Source organism: Orcinus orca, chromosome 5, assembly GCF_937001465.1.
Source record: "Orcinus orca chromosome 5, mOrcOrc1.1, whole genome shotgun sequence".
Taxonomy (NCBI): Eukaryota; Metazoa; Chordata; class Mammalia; order Artiodactyla; family Delphinidae; genus Orcinus; species Orcinus orca.
The window spans coordinates 104483409-104499629 of NC_064563.1; the positions used below are offsets into that span (position 1 = coordinate 104483409).

Sequence of the window (16221 nt, forward strand, 5' to 3'; positions counted from 1 at the left end):
ATACCTTTTACAGCACTATGAAAATTAATACGCTGACATGCAGTGGGTTGAATAGTGACCCCCCAAACTTCATGTCCATCTAGAAACTGTAAAAGTGACCTTATTTGAAATAGATGTAATCAAGTTAAGATAAGGTCATAATGAATTAGGGTACACCCTAAATCCAATGACTGGTGTCCTTTTCAGGAAGCCATGTGAAGACACAGATACACACAGAGAGAAGACAGCCACTTGAAGATGGAGGCAGTAATGGAGTGATACAGCTAAGGATATAAGGATTGCTGGCAAACACCAGAAGTTTGGAAGATGCAAAGAAGGACTCTTTCCTAGAGTCTTCAGAGGGAGCTTGACACTGCCAGTGCCTTGATTTCAGACTTCTGACCTCCAGAATTATGAGAGAATAAACTACTATTGTTTTAAGCCACCAGTTTGTGAAAATTTATCACAGCAGCCCTAGGAAACTAGTACATGATATAGTATATATCATGATATGGTATATAATATTATATATAATAATTCTTGATTGGGCTGTAGTTTTAACTAGTTGGTTACTGAAATTATCTACAAATTACATTTTCTTACATGTATACATAAAGAATCACTGGTCATACAAATTATTTAAGTAATTCATGAATGGGAAAACACTGGGAATAGAAAAATCCTTTGCAACTTTGAGTGATTACTCTGACTCCCCAAATTAGATAAGTGGTGGTAAAAAGGAGGAGGAGATGAAGAAAGCAGGAAGGTATTGCTGAGGTTAAACTATCCTTCTATATTGTTTTCAATATTAATCTCTGTCTTATCCTTAGCATGGCTCCCAATAAAATATTGATATTTGTCACATTATAAATATTAAATAACTATGTAGGCAGAGTTCATTACTTTAATATTAAAAACAGTTTGGACAATGATTATAAAACAATATCTAAAAGCTGCCCTTTGTTTCTAGGCATTGCCCTAGTTAAGGGTTAAATTTCAATTATGTATCATTACTTTCAATAGATGTTTTCCTTCTTTAATAATATTACTTCAAATATTAGTTTCAATATATGTTTTCATTCTTTAGTAATATTTACTTCAAAACAGGTAACTGTAGCAATATTAATTTCTTAAAACCCAAGTAATATAAAACCTTATAAAATCAATAGTTTTCATTCATTTTTAGATTTTGAAGTCTTAAGGTCTTAGAATTAAAAAAATTATGAATTGAGGGACAAGCTATTTTTGCCTTGAGAACATTCTGGCACTAAGCGGCAGCACTGGCTGGTTCACCATTGAAAACAAAAATGAGTTCATCCACACTACATTTTGCAAAGGGAGACATTACCAAATCATATAAATTGAGAGGCCAAAACTTGCTGTGGAGATTTATATAACATCATTCACATTGTCAATCAGCGCATTCACAAAATATTTATGAATTCTGGAACTCATTTGGAAAAATTCCAACATAAAGGAAGTCACTGAGCTACACTTTAATTTTAGTTAGCACCCTCCCCCCTTTATTTTGATGTTCTCTCTAATATATGCAGCTACATTAGAATTTCTGATTATATTTGTTAACATCTGCTCAAAGACAAATGACACATTTCTGCAGAATGCATATATATAGGTGTGTATTTATGTATATACGTGTGTGTGTCTGTATTTTTTATATATTTTAAATCCTAGATTTAAATCCTAGATTCATTCTCTTATTTGAAAGACTTTTTTAATTGCATTGAAATATTTGGTATACATTGCTACCTAATTATGGGGGAGATGAAGACTAAGTTAAGCATCACATTTATGAGCACAACAGGTTTTTTTTGCTAAAATAAAGTCAATCCACTTGAAGAACCTATTTTGCTTACTATGGTACATTAGTTCAAAATACTAATTGCATGGAATTCAGAGTACAAAACCTATTTAACATTTAATGCTGACCTATGCTTTTTGAAAGCTTGACTGGTTAGTATAAATTATCTAAAATTTTCAGTCCATCTATCAACCATTAAAAATCCATATGGTCTATTTTTTATTCTCATCTTAATAACAAGGTGCAGTACTAATAACCGTCTGGGGTTAATATTTTCCAGATGTGATTCAGGTCATCCACTGCTCTAAACCAGTCATTAATTCTTTGAAAGTCTATTATGTCTTGATTGGTGTTGCTTAAATAGCTTATAAGCTCTTTTATAGTCTTTTTATTTCGTAGGTAAATATCTTTTCCACCCACCTTTCAACTTCAATTTTAGTGAGAAAATTGATAATGAGAAAATGAATGGATTCTCTAAAATACAAAAATGAGAGTAAACATATACACTTTTCTACCCGTACTCTAAACCAATCCTGAATAAGAAAAGGGTTCAATTTTCACAATCATTTAGTATTTTTGTCACATCTGATTATGCCCAAAGTTAATAACAAACTGTTCCAGCTCCAATGAGAGTTGCAAAATACAGCCTTTAACCAATATGTATGTAGAATAATTTGTTACTTGTACATCTATTTAGCTATCCAATCAACTTTTACTGAACATCTGTCATATGGTAGTCACTAACTCAAACTGACACACCCAATCCATTCCTCCAACAGTTTAAAATCTAGTAAGAGGGTTTCCCTGGTGGCGCAGTGGTTGAGAGTCCACCTGCCGATGCAGGGGACATGGGTTCATGCCCCGGTCCGGGAAAATCCCACATGCCGTGGAGCGGCTGGGCCCGTGAGCCATGGCCCTGAGCCTGCACGTCCAGAGCCTGTGCTCCGCAACGGGAGAGGCCACAACAGTGAGAGGTCCGTGTACCGCAAAAACAAAAAAAAAAATCTAGTAAGAGACAGACATTTAAATATTGTGAGATAAACACTGTGATATGCACTGAGTTCCTGGTGTTCCCCCAAAAAGATTCTTAATTCAATCTTTGGCAGTATAAGTTTTCCCAGAAAAGACTGAAAATCGTCTTTGCCTTTACAAAAAAAAAAAAAAAAGAGAAAGCCAGAGAAGGTGGGGGTTGGTAAGAGAACTTTCCAGATAAACTCAACAGCACTGTCTTATATCCAGAGATAAGAGGAAGCAAGTTACTAACACAGAAGAAATTATCAACACAAAAGTCTCTTTAGTAAAAGGTAGAAGGTGGAGTGGCTGAAGATAAAAATGGAGAGGCAGCTATGGGTCACAGGTTAAATGATATAGGTAAGGGAAGCAGGGGTTAGGTAGGGTAGAGACAGGATCAGATCCTCACCTTAGAAGATCAGTTCTGGCAACAAGATGAAGGATGGATTGGAAAGGTTGGTGGAAGGGGCCAGAGAAGACCCAAAGCAAGTGGATAATTTAAAACACAACCATGGTAATTTGGAGAAGAATGATGAGGAGCCAGATTGATGCACTGATGCTAAAGAGTGATTTAAAAGAGCTTTAGGAGGTAGAATCAACAGGACTTGGTGACTTGTTATGGGGCATAAGAGTAAGTCAATCACTTAAAATACAAACAAATTTATAAAAATACTTGGCCTACTATATTTCATTTAGTTGTTAAGTATTTCACTAATAATCCTTTAGGGTTTCATGAGAGAATTTAACTTTGTATGTGCTTGCTTTGGATTGAGTATAGACTCTTTCATTTATGAATGAAATGGTTTATAAATATTTGAAATGACTATAGTTAAAATAATTAGAACTTTCTGATAAAACCAGAATCTTAGCTTAGACTATACAATTTGGGAGTTCATTTTAAAAGGACAACTGGAAACTCCTCTCGGAAGTAGAAGACAAAGTTAAAGTTTTGTAAGTAACAATGCAAAAAATAGAATAAAGACTATATTATGTAAATCAAGGATAATGGCTTAAAGTAACCCATATCTTTAAAAATAGATATGTTTACGAGAAGACACCTTCAAGACTATACATTAAAGAACAGTGGAGATACTGGAAAATGAATAGCATACATACTTATTTTTCAGCTGCCCTGAGAATATAAGCTGATTACATATTCACAGATGTCAGTAAATACTTTCAATTCTGATTTCCTAATTCATTGTTATCTGCTTTTCTCTTACTTCTCTTCCTTACCACAGAATTAATTTCATCATTATCCAATACATGTTCTTGCAACCAGTGAAAAATAAGGCAGAAAGCCATTTACTTACTTACTTACTTGTAGGGTTTGCTATACAAGAAGGAATATTCTGAGATACGGCAGAGAGAAGTGTCACATCTCATAGTTGCTCAGGTATTAAATATTTAAAAATTTATGGGCTCTAATAAACTATGTATATTTATTCACCTGTTTCCCTGATTGCCCACATGCAGGGGAGATCATTTACCCATGCAAGATTTGATAAAAGAAGGCCTATAATATGGGGAGGGGGAAGGGTAAGCTGTGACAAAGTGAGAGAGTGGCATGGACATATATACACTACCATACGTAAAATAGATAACTAGTGGGAAGCAGCCGCATAGCACTAGCACAGGAAGATCAGCTCGGTGCTTTGTGACCACCTAGAGGGGTGGGATAGGGAGGGTGGGAGGGAGGGAGATGCAAGAGGGAAGAGATATGGGAACATATGTATACGTATAACTGATTCACTTTGTTATATAGCAGAAACTAACACACCATTGTAAAGCAATTATACTCCAATAAAGATGTTAAAAAAAAAGAAGGCCTATAGCTCTGGATAATTCATGTTCCTGTATTATCCTCAAGGAATTCTAACTTCCATGGCTTTTCACGTTTTCTGGTCGAACTCAATAGAGTGCCATCTCCTATTTTTTCTCCTGTCGTCATTGTAGTCATCATCATCATCGTCATCATCGTCATCATCATCAAGTTTACAATCTACCTTTACAATTTGGTAGCTCATGCAAACGGAATTTATTTTAAAAATATTAAAGATCTGCACCTGGAGATTTAGCAGTAACCTGGTCAGCTCTGGATGTACGGACTACCCCACTCTACATTTTCTCATGTTTTTATCTCTGCATGTGCTATGTTCTCCATTCTCTTACTACTGACTGGTTGCCCTTCAACTACTGTTTTGTCTTGTTTTGTTTTCTGTTCTCTTAGAACTTTTACTTGCACATGATTCTGGTTAATCAGAGCCCCTCTGCTCTACTCCTTTTCCATGCATGAATCTTTTGGTGAATCTTTATGGCAGAAGTTTCTGATTGCCATTTCCATTCAGCTCTGAACTTAGAAATCCTAAATTCCTAAAAAGGAATGTGATTGCTTTAGCAATTTATGGAAATCATATGTGAGAGATGACAGGTAGCTGATTAGCCAATTAATTGGATGTCTTTCAGCCAGGTGTCTACCTTTGTCTCATTAAGTTATGGTTGAAGGAATAGGGCATCTGGGCACTAACCATAGTGGAAATCCCTCAACAAGCCTCTTGGTCAATTTACTTAGAAGATGGTGTGAGAAGGACAAGCTCTAACATTTCTCTAATTGTGTTCTCTAATTTCTATAACATTTCTAATATACTTATTTCGACAAGGATGTTTTGGGTTTTGTGTTGGACTACTCTATATTTTACCCTTTAGCTTACAGTCAATAACAGACATGTATAAAGAATCATTTATTAAAAATGAGACACGAAAGAACAGATTCAGAAGAAATACACTAGAGGAATATTTCTTTAGTTCTTTTCTAACAGAAAAAATATGTAAACAATCTAAACATGCACCAAATATTGTTATGCCACTAACTAAACAACTGTACTTAACAATTAACCATTCTTAGCTTTGGGGTATCCTTTGGTCTTCAAAGATGAATTAATCTTTTATTAGCACTTCTCAGTAACCACATATCTTTTGACACAAAATCTGGATCATTGTAATCACACTGTAACTAGATTAAGATTGCACTTGAGCGAATGTATAGATTATTTTACACTCTCCATAGCACCAATCACAATGTTGAAAATCAATCCATGTTACGCTGAGTCACTAACAATCCTGGTTTTGGGATTGAGATGACACTGGCTTTAGTACCAGCTAAATGTCACCACACACTTGGGCAGGTGATGTAACTTTTCTCAGGTTCAGCTTTTTCATTTGTAAAATGATGCTAATAATACTTACTTCACATAGGCATTATTAGGATTAAATGAAAAATATATAAAATGCTTAAGCACAGTTTTTATTGCAGACCCATGACATTAACAATTTGAATGTTTGGGGTTAGAAACTTACATTAAGTCTCCTGTGAAGCCAAGATATGTGGAACTAAATTTCTATAAGCTCCTGGGAGTGTCATGGTCTACTACTCAAACTGCACACCATGGGCAACTCTGATGTCTCCCTTTATTGAAAGAAAAGCAGCAGTAATGTCGTAATCAAAGGCATAAAAGCTTGATTCATTTTTTAGATTAAATGGACTTGAAAATAAAGCCAACTGCTACCAGTAGTGATTGAGGTGATGAGAAAGTGAAAAATTCAGACAGTTCATTGAATAAAAACAGAAGGTAGAGAAAATTAAGTACAATCATAATTTGTGAAACTCTTTAAGCAAATGTTTCAGCCACTTATATACTATACAATGTTGATAACAGTTGTAAATGTAAAAGAACCACTTTGAAATATGCCAGAGCACTCGGTTCTTCTTAACAAGGCCTGCCCTAAGGAAAAAGTACTTTACCAGAGCCCTACCTGCCTGCTGAGGTTTTGACAGAGCCTAACCTACTTGAGGAAAGGAAAATACCCAGCTCTATCCAGCTGTAGGCTTCCATGTAGGAGGAGGGAGATACCTAACTTCAACTCCCTCTAGCCATCCTGTCCATCCACCTAAGGGGGAAGAAGGAAATTGAGAAGCCCTGGTAAAGTTCACAGTCCAGGGGTACAGGCTCACCAAAAGCCTTAGACTTAATTATAGGACTATAAAACACTTTTTCTCCCCCCACAGCTTACCACTGTATTACTAAAGGCCTATTTACCTCAGTTCCTTTTACCCACACATCATGTCTACCTTCCAATTAAAAATTACAAGATGCAAAAAGCACTGTTTAAAGAGAAGAAGCATCAGAACCAGAGTCAGATATGTCAGGAATGTTGGAATTATCAGACCAGGGATTTTTTTAATTTGCTAAAGGCTTCAATGGATAACTTGGACAACATGTAAGAACACGTATGCAAGAGATGGAAATCCTAAGAACAAATCAAAAAGTAATGCTAGAGATCAAGAACAATGTAATGGAAAATGAAGAATGCCTCTGATGGGCTCATTAACAGACTGGACATAACTAAGGCAAGGATCTCTGAGTTTGGGGATAGGACAATAGAAACTTTCAAAACTGAAAAGCAATTTCTTTCAAATGTGAAACAATATGATTGAAATTAATATGACGGATATCTAGAAAATTACCACATATGTTGTGAAGTTTCTCAGAAGGAAAACTATCTAGATATCAGTTTTGAAAACAATAACTGACACATCTATTTTTAACAGAAATTATAACTAAACCTTATAAATATTTTCAGAATTCAAACACATACATGTATTTTTGGATAATTTCAATGTACTACAAAATGAATAAAAATGCAGCACTAAAATAAGCTACTATGATAAATTGGTTCTTACTATACGAAATACAGAAATTAACTATCAGTATTAGTAGGTATTCCATTCTCTATCATAAACACATTCTACCTTTGATTTTTCAACTTTGGAACAATGATATTAGGAAATAATGGGCTCTGACATATGGAATAAAGTAGCTTTCTACACAGTTTAATTGCAATATAAGCCTCTTTTATTATAAAAATCATTAGTTTTTTCATTATAAGAATCATTAATGACTGAATTGTTAGGTTCACTCATAACTTTTATTTAGGCATAAATGACTTGTATCCCTTTTTTCTATCTCAGGGTAAATTTCATAACACTAATTCACTATATTTAACAGGTAAGATCATATACCCTGTATGATCTTGCATTATTCAAACCCTAATGATCATCTAAGTCACAACATGCACGAAATACATATAATATACATTTGAAACCAATATTTGGCATCTGAGAAACAAAGTTTTCCAATCTCTGTCATAATCAATATAAAATGCAACTTAATATCCAATAGCACTTTTTCTTCCTACTAACGTTCATTTTTCTCTTAAATTTTTGTTAAAGCATACTTCACTGCTGAAAGGGAAGTTAGATTTTGAATACTGAAGTGCATATATCTGTGTCTGCTACAACTTTGCAACCTAGATCTGATCTACCGTACAGTAGCAACCAACAGAGGAGAATGGGGAAAAAAATCTGGAACAAGCAAATCTTTCATTTTCTTCCTAAAAATATTACTATAAAAGAAAATAATGATGAAAATATTTCAGTTGAGTTGATAGGGTGCTTAAAAATCAAGTTTTTTCATCAACATTAAGTATGTATAATTTTAGGAATAAATTAAATAATATTTTATGGACTTATTATGATTATGAAATACTATGCTTTAACTAACAGGTTTTATTCAGGTATAAGTACCTTTAAAAATCAGCATGTGGCTACCCAAATAAGTCACTTATCTTTTCAATTACAGTATTAAATAAAAAAGCCATATGGCTATTAAATTTTAAGAAGTATCAAATATAACTACTAAAGCTCAAAGGAAACAATATAAGTTTTTAATCATGGAATCCAATTTTTATATTATGAAAAGTCTTTTATTTTTCTGGTTAACAGCAATTACTTTTTATTAGTCAGAGTTAATACTGAGCCAAGATGCCCCAATATGACAACCCCCCACGGTTGTGTGGCACTGAATAGGGACTGATATGTAATGGGTATTAAGGATTTTGAATGTCACATTTAACTTACAGGCCCTCTTACTGTATTCTCTTTCATGTACAATGTTATATATTGGCTAAAAATAAATTGAATAAATAAAAATATCAAAGAAAAGAGTAAACATGAGAGTTAATGTGTCAAGAAAATTTATATAATTTTTTTCACACATTTTCAGATTATGAGAACAAACTCAGGAGATATATATTTTTTAATTGTTTCTTTTGTACAAAGTTATTGCCTGAGCCATGTCTTTCATGTTTCTTTTTTCTCATTAGCATTAAAATAGCATCAATTCTTAAAGATTAGCTGCTTCCTTCCCAGGAGATTTTCAAAACTGAAATATGTCCTTCAGTTTTGCACAGAGTAAGATTTAGTATTAACCAGTTATTAGTTACTAATAGCAAATAGAAAATCCAGGTCATATGCCTAAACTTAATGTTTGTGAAAACACTTTTACAGTATTCACACAACTTCTATAGTGCTATGCAAAAATTTTTATTGACACAGCATTCTTTCATTGATTATCATGGCACTCTGTTAGCTACTCCACGAGATCATCATAATTTTATTACCTTAGTGTAGTATATAGACAGATAAAGGATAGAAGGGAAACTTACAGGATAAAGTTCTTAACAGTTTCGAATTATGTAGATATAAAATTCTTAACATTAGACAGTGAGAGCACAGTGTTAAGAAGTATAACTACTGGTTCCCAAATTCACTGAAGTATTCATTCTTTTCTAAAACCAAGCTCCATACTCTATACAAACATAATTATTCAACTTCACTCTGTTCTCAACATATCAATAAGAACACCTATATTTTGAACATCCTTTGCTAACAATTTTCCAAGGTGTCTTTCATTTCCAAGGATTTATATTATTGTCTTAAACAAAAGAAAGCTTCAATAATTTTTGATTGTTTAAGCAAATCCAGAAAGTACTTCTACTTACAGGGGCTGAGATACACACTATGTAAATCAATTAAGACACTGAAATTCTAAGTCTCCTACAGTATGGCTTAGCCTATAATTGTAGCCTTATTTCCCACCACATCCCTTCTCTTCAGCCCCACAAATTATTCTCAACGTCCCTAAAACTTAATGCATACATTTAAGAATTCGGTGCCTGTCTTCAAGCTATTCTCTCTTCCTAAAAGGTGCCTTCTACCCTCTCTTCCAGACCATATGTGATTCCTTAGATTATAAGAAAGAGCTGATGGGTCACATCCTACTACCAATCTTCCTCAAGCAGAATTCATCCTTCCCTTTATTATTCTTTCACAAAACATTACTCGAAACTACCTGAAGATACTCTCTTTGGCCTTATGATTGTGTAGACCTATTTCCAAACTGCAAAACAGTACATGGAACAAGAGAAATGTGTTACATTGATGACTTTTAAAAAAATGACTTTTAAAAAAAGAAAGTGTATTTTTGATGTTGGCAAAAATGAGTTGAAAAGCAAGAAAATAAATATATTTTCTTTTAATTTTTGCAAGCCTAAAAAGTCATTTGCTCAAAACTATTCATCTATTTTCCATATTTGCTGACCAGAGGTGCTTATGTTATATTCAAATAACCAGTAATGGTTTTGTTTACAGGCACATCATGAATGCCTACTCCTGTAATTATATCAGCATGTTACTAAGGGTGGAATAGGTATTTTTAGTAAAAAAAAAAAAATCAAAAATTAAAACCACTATGAATTAATTTACTAAAGCATATAGTTTATATGATTCATAATATAAATCATACATTATATGATTTCAAAACTATCTCTTAGTTCAATTCTTTATGGAAAGAAAATTTTATCAATTTGAAAGTTACTCCTAGGAAATACTTTATTCAGAGAAGCACCAAATATACTTTATATCATAAGATTGTCAAATATATCATCTATTGTCTTTTCTACCCATGACATATTTGTAAAAACAACTGAAGTAGTGTCTCTGAGAAAACGCAACTTTAGTTAAAATGGCCGTTCAAATTGGCATGGCTCAAAAAACCTGAGAACCTTAAAAAATTACACAATTTCAAATAGATTTAATTATAATTTTAATACACAGGTATAAATGGTAGTTTAAATGTTATACACTGGTTTACAGTTCCTATAGATTTTAAATTATTTAATCAATTATGATGTCTAGATGATTTTCATTCTTGCCATTTTTAGAAGATTGTTTTCAAAGTTTTTCTATCCTTACTAATTATTTCCTCACTTGTTTTAAACTACAAATAGCACTAAGTAAAGCTCTATTCCTGTCTGTAATCTATCCTCTTCATTAAAAGAGAAATTTAAGTTGTATGTTTTCTTTAAAATTTACTTATGTCATCTATCCATTTTATTGTTTCCCTTGGTTCACCTCTGTTTTATCTAATTCATGAAGCTTTATCCATATCTATTATAAAATATGTCCATGTGCTCCTATTTTCAAGTATGCCTACTGCTGACACTTGCCATATATGCATTATTATTTGGGGGGATAATCTAAAAGTCAAATAGCCTATTCCAAGGTAATTGAGTATTCAATTTACTTTTGAATGTCTGAATCCATGTGTTATTGTTCCCTCTGTAGTCTATACGTATTGCTCATTGCCCTTTATCTTTACATGGTAGAATCTTCAAAGAAATAAAAAGCACCTACTGTGAAATACATGTGAAGATTAAAATATGTTTGGCTTAGAAATTTTGCTGTATTATTTCCTCACTCTGTGACCATGAAGAAGTTATTTAATATACCTGAAGCTCAATTTTCACATCTTTCAATAAGGAAAATTTATACTTGATTTCTAGGACTCATGTGAGTAAAGTGCTTTGAACAAAGCCTAGCATATGGTAAATGCTCAATGAATTTTTAACCATCTTTTCCTTTTCTACCTTATTCTATCATATTTATTTTCTACTGTAGTCTCCTTCCCTGCTTCTTTCTCTTTCCTCTTGTTCATTCTTGGCTGGTGCCCAAAATGTATATCTCAGTTTAGTAGTATGTTTATCAAGGGGATAAAAAATCTGAATCAATTATGCAAACAGCACACATAAGTAATTGCCTTTTCATAAAGTTTCCAATGTTCCTCTCTGTTAGTGTACCATAATACGTATACAGGTATTAGAGTCAGAAATAATTTAGTTTGAATTGGAATCCATCACTCACTATTTGGCCTATAACTTCTTGGTAAATTTTGTTCCTTACCATCTTTAAAACTGGGTTTCTCCAACAGGGAAAGAAAACTAAGACATACCTCATAGGGCCGTTGTGAAAAAAAGGATAAAATTCTTAGTGCAGTGTCCAGAAAATAGAAAACTATGAGGTAAGCATCACTTTTCAAACAATTCTGCCCTCTCTCTATAATAAATCAGAAGTAGAAAAATTCCCCATTTCATAACACCTATGACAAAATCATTACAAGAACAATAGCAGTAAGTTTATTTGTAACTCTGTAAGTCCCTGTGTCTCCTGGTTACCAGTTTGCTTTAAGAAATGCAGCCTGATCAAGCCAAACACAATCACTAGAGCAGAGCACAACTCCTTCTGTTCCTCACATGATTCTTTGGCTATGACAACATGAGGTCAGTGATAGTATGACTGCTAATATTTTTGTCATTCTTTTTCCAGAAAATGAAAAAGTGGGGCTTATAAACTACTTAATATTTGTAAGTTCTTATAAGTTACTTCATATACTGAGAAAACAAGATATGTATATATCTTGAAAGGGTATTCCAAAAAAGAAGTTTCATTCACTTCTTGAAAGTAATTGTGATAAACTAACACACTTAACACACTCAACGAATACTGATGTTTATTCATTTTAATGAAAATAAGATAATGAAGGTAAAAGCATAATCTTAGTTTAAAAGATACATTCTCAGAAATGGTTTGACGAGTGCTATGTAAGAATAAAATTTAAATTTCAGAAAAAATAAAGCCATAGTCTATAAACAAACAAATAGAAATAAATAAATAACCTGTTAAAGACAGAAACATTAAACTCTTCATAGGAATTTTTAGTTGAAAATACACATTTAATGAATAACTGTTGAATAATTGCTGATATAAAAGTCAAATTGAAACAGCAGTGCTGGAATGATTCTAAAAATATAAAACAATTTTGGGTCAACCAACTTTTTTCAGATTTAAATTTGTAGATGTAACAGAAAAAGCAATGTAAAAAAGTATCAAGGAAGAATGTGATGAATGAGAAAAATACAATTTCTAAAAAAAGGAAGAAAAGCTAACCAAAATATATCTGAAAACAGCTGACTACCTCCATTATTGAAGATTTGCTTAAATAGACAAAATCTAGGTAAAAAGCAGCACAAACCACCCTTCTTATTTTAGCTTGAAATAAAAAAAGTAGTAGGAATACACTGACTGTGAAAATGATGCAAAATATATCAAAACATATAAAAAATCAAGTACAACCATAGCTAAAATGATGTCAGTACCTGGAAAAGTGTACTTAGTAAATAAATTATACATTCTTATAAGCCTTTCAAAAGCAACTACACTCAGCTAACAAAAGCCTGATCATAATGTATCTTTTTGCCAAGTTCAAAAGACACATACTGCTTTAGCAGACTCATATTTTCTAATGAATACCAAATTGTTAGTATCTGGAAAATACACTTATGCTATGATAATCTAAAGTTTGTTTATGCACAAATAGTCAGGTTACCAAATTTAACAAGCATATACACAGAAAAAAAAAGTGTCTTGAACATAAAATTTTATTTCTAAAGAAAATATTTATATGATAGCTATTCTAATACTACTATGTATAAACACTATATTAAAGAACAATTACTAATTTAGAAGAAAGCAAAGAATTTTATATATCATTCCCATTGGTTAGCAATTCTAATTGCATTTTAATCTTTCCTATGTAATCTAATTTATACACTAAAATTCATACTTAATACAGCCAAAACCACAGTTTTTCTTTCTTTAACTATTATAACAGACCCTAAAAACCTAACAAGAAAAACAATTTTAAAAGATATTTAAACTTACCCCATTTAATGGATATGTTTTCCATCCTAGCTCTCCCAGCACAGTTGTTGTATCAAGCAACACAACTGGAATTAAACAAAACAAAAAAACTTGCATGAACTTCTCAATTGACATAAGAATGAACCAGTTATTTAAATCATTAATGTCAACGACCTTTAGTATTATTCATCGTATTAGCTTTAATAAGTTGAATTACTTTAAAATTATTTGTAGGTACTAAATCTTAATATATAATACTTAATAATATTGAGTAAATATAAAATATATAAGGTGGTTATAAATTAATTTTAAAATAGCGTGGTATTTAACAATGCTAAATGAAATAGATGACTGAGTAACAGTACTAACAAAGTCATTTTTAATAGCTGACTTTTAAAATTGATGAATGTTGGAGAGGTTAATCAAGAGGATATGACCACCAGATGACTCAAGCTGGACCTGAGCAATAGGTGGGAGGTTCCTCAGCTCCTCCCCTGTCCTTAGAACTATGCTCTGCCTATCATTCCCACAGTGATAGCTGTTCCGAGGACAGAGCCCTGAAAGAATAAGGTGCTACTGAAACCATCTGGATGGTATACGTGACTGAACCCAGTTGAAGTCTCTAAGCCTCTGGTGGTCAAGTGTAGAGATCTACTCATCTGACAGGCACCCAAGACAAGCCTTGTGCATAAGCTCCCTTGCTTATTAAAACTGCCACCTACCAATCTGGAGTGATCTACCTGTTTCTTTGTTCTCTTTCCTCGCCCTGCATGAGTACAGGGTCACTTTGCAAACCAACAATGAAATAATCACCTTTGCTTTTCCCCCCATTTTCATATATAGTCTTTTTTATACCACATTAAAGAAAGAAAAACTTTTAAAGCAGGCCTGCCTGTATATTTTCTTTGTGTGTTATTAAATGCCCTTATATGATTGGCAAAGTATGAAAACAACTCATTTTGAAGAAATCTATATTTTTTAAGTGTAGATTACATTATTATTGTATGTGTTAGTATATTTACTGCTAAAGAAGACAAAAGCAAAAATAAAAACCATGCACCTTTTTCCCTGACCAAATGTAACTCATAATCTGGTTGAGAAGACATGCAAACAAATAATCAGGACATACTCTGTTAAATTCTAAAACTGAACACTATATAATAGCTTAGGAATTAAGTTAGGCTAAGGCTGGTAGGGCAGGTCTGGGACAATTTCATAAAGGAAATGCAATTTGGGCTGGGCTAGGATGAGGGGGTCTTTAATCAGATGTGATGAGAAACAAATTTATTTTAGAATACCTTCTGTAAAGTAACTGAGCTATGACTAAATCAGTTCTCAGTTACTGGAATGGGGAGTAGGAGTAGAGATTATTTGGGGGAATAGGAGGATAGAAGGAGGCCAGAAAGATAGATGGAGATCAACAGGAGAGGATTTTTGAAGTGTTTCCAGCAGGTTAATGTGTAGGGCCCATGTTTCAGCAGATTTTAATTTTAACTATTACCTTCAAGTCCCCCAGATGCCGATCATGGACTGAACTCTGAGAAACAATCCTTTGGTATTTCATCATGAGTTTTAGTTCTTCATCTAGTTAAAAAAGTGGAGGGGTTTTTGTAGTTTTTAAAAAATGTCACTGGAAGTCTGTTACTTGGCATCTGCTGTTTAGTGTCTATATCAAGGACTCGGTGGGTTTTCTTATTTGACTGTGATACATTTTATTGATTTTTAGTATGAAACCATGCTTAAATTTCTGGGATAAACTCTACATACTCATTGCAGAATATTCTTCCAGTATATTCACTAAGCATACATTTGTAAAACTGAGCCATAATTCTTTAATTTTTATTGTGCAAAATTCTCAAAAATAATTTAAAATGTGGAGAAAACAGTACAATGAACCCTCATTGTACTAATCACTCTGCCTCAATAATTACAAACCTATAGCCAATCTTATTTCATCTATACATGTTTACCTACTCTCACTGCAAGATTTCTTTGAAGCAAATTCCAGTAATCATATGATTTCATCTGTAAAAATTTCAGTATGTATATCCAAGATAAAGACTCCTCTTAATACAACTACAATAACAATTCACTACTATAAATAGTATGTATTACTTAATGTCATCAAATATCCAGTCATTGTTTAATGTTCCTATGGTCTCAACTTATTTTAACAGAAAGTCAAGATCCAAATAGGTTCTATACATTATGGTGAGATCTTGTTTTTTTTTTAATCGATGGGTTCCCCACTTTCTTTTTTTAAAGTTAGGTTTATTGAGGTATGATTTACTTACAATAAAATTCACCTTTTTTAAATGTACATTTCTACGGATTGTGACAAACTCCTACTTCCATGTAACCCCCACTACAATCAAGCTATAGAATATTTCCATCACCACCAGAATTTCCCTTGTGATCCTTTATGATGAATCCTTTCCCCACCGCAGCCCCGAGCAACCATTAATCTGATTTCTGT

The 16221-nt window shown here is 32.9% G+C and overlaps 1 protein-coding gene across 2 annotated transcripts in view; it reads right to left on the minus strand.

Annotated features, from left to right (window-relative positions):
* Positions 1–16221, minus strand: part of EPHA6 (EPH receptor A6) — an 893594-nt gene that overhangs the window by 830961 nt on the left and 46412 nt on the right. For both annotated transcript variants that reach the window (XM_049710017.1, XM_033433353.2), the window contains exon 2: positions 13767–13831. In XM_049710017.1, the coding sequence (XP_049565974.1) occupies positions 13767–13831 (65 nt within the window). The remainder of the gene's footprint in view (positions 1–13766; positions 13832–16221) is intronic.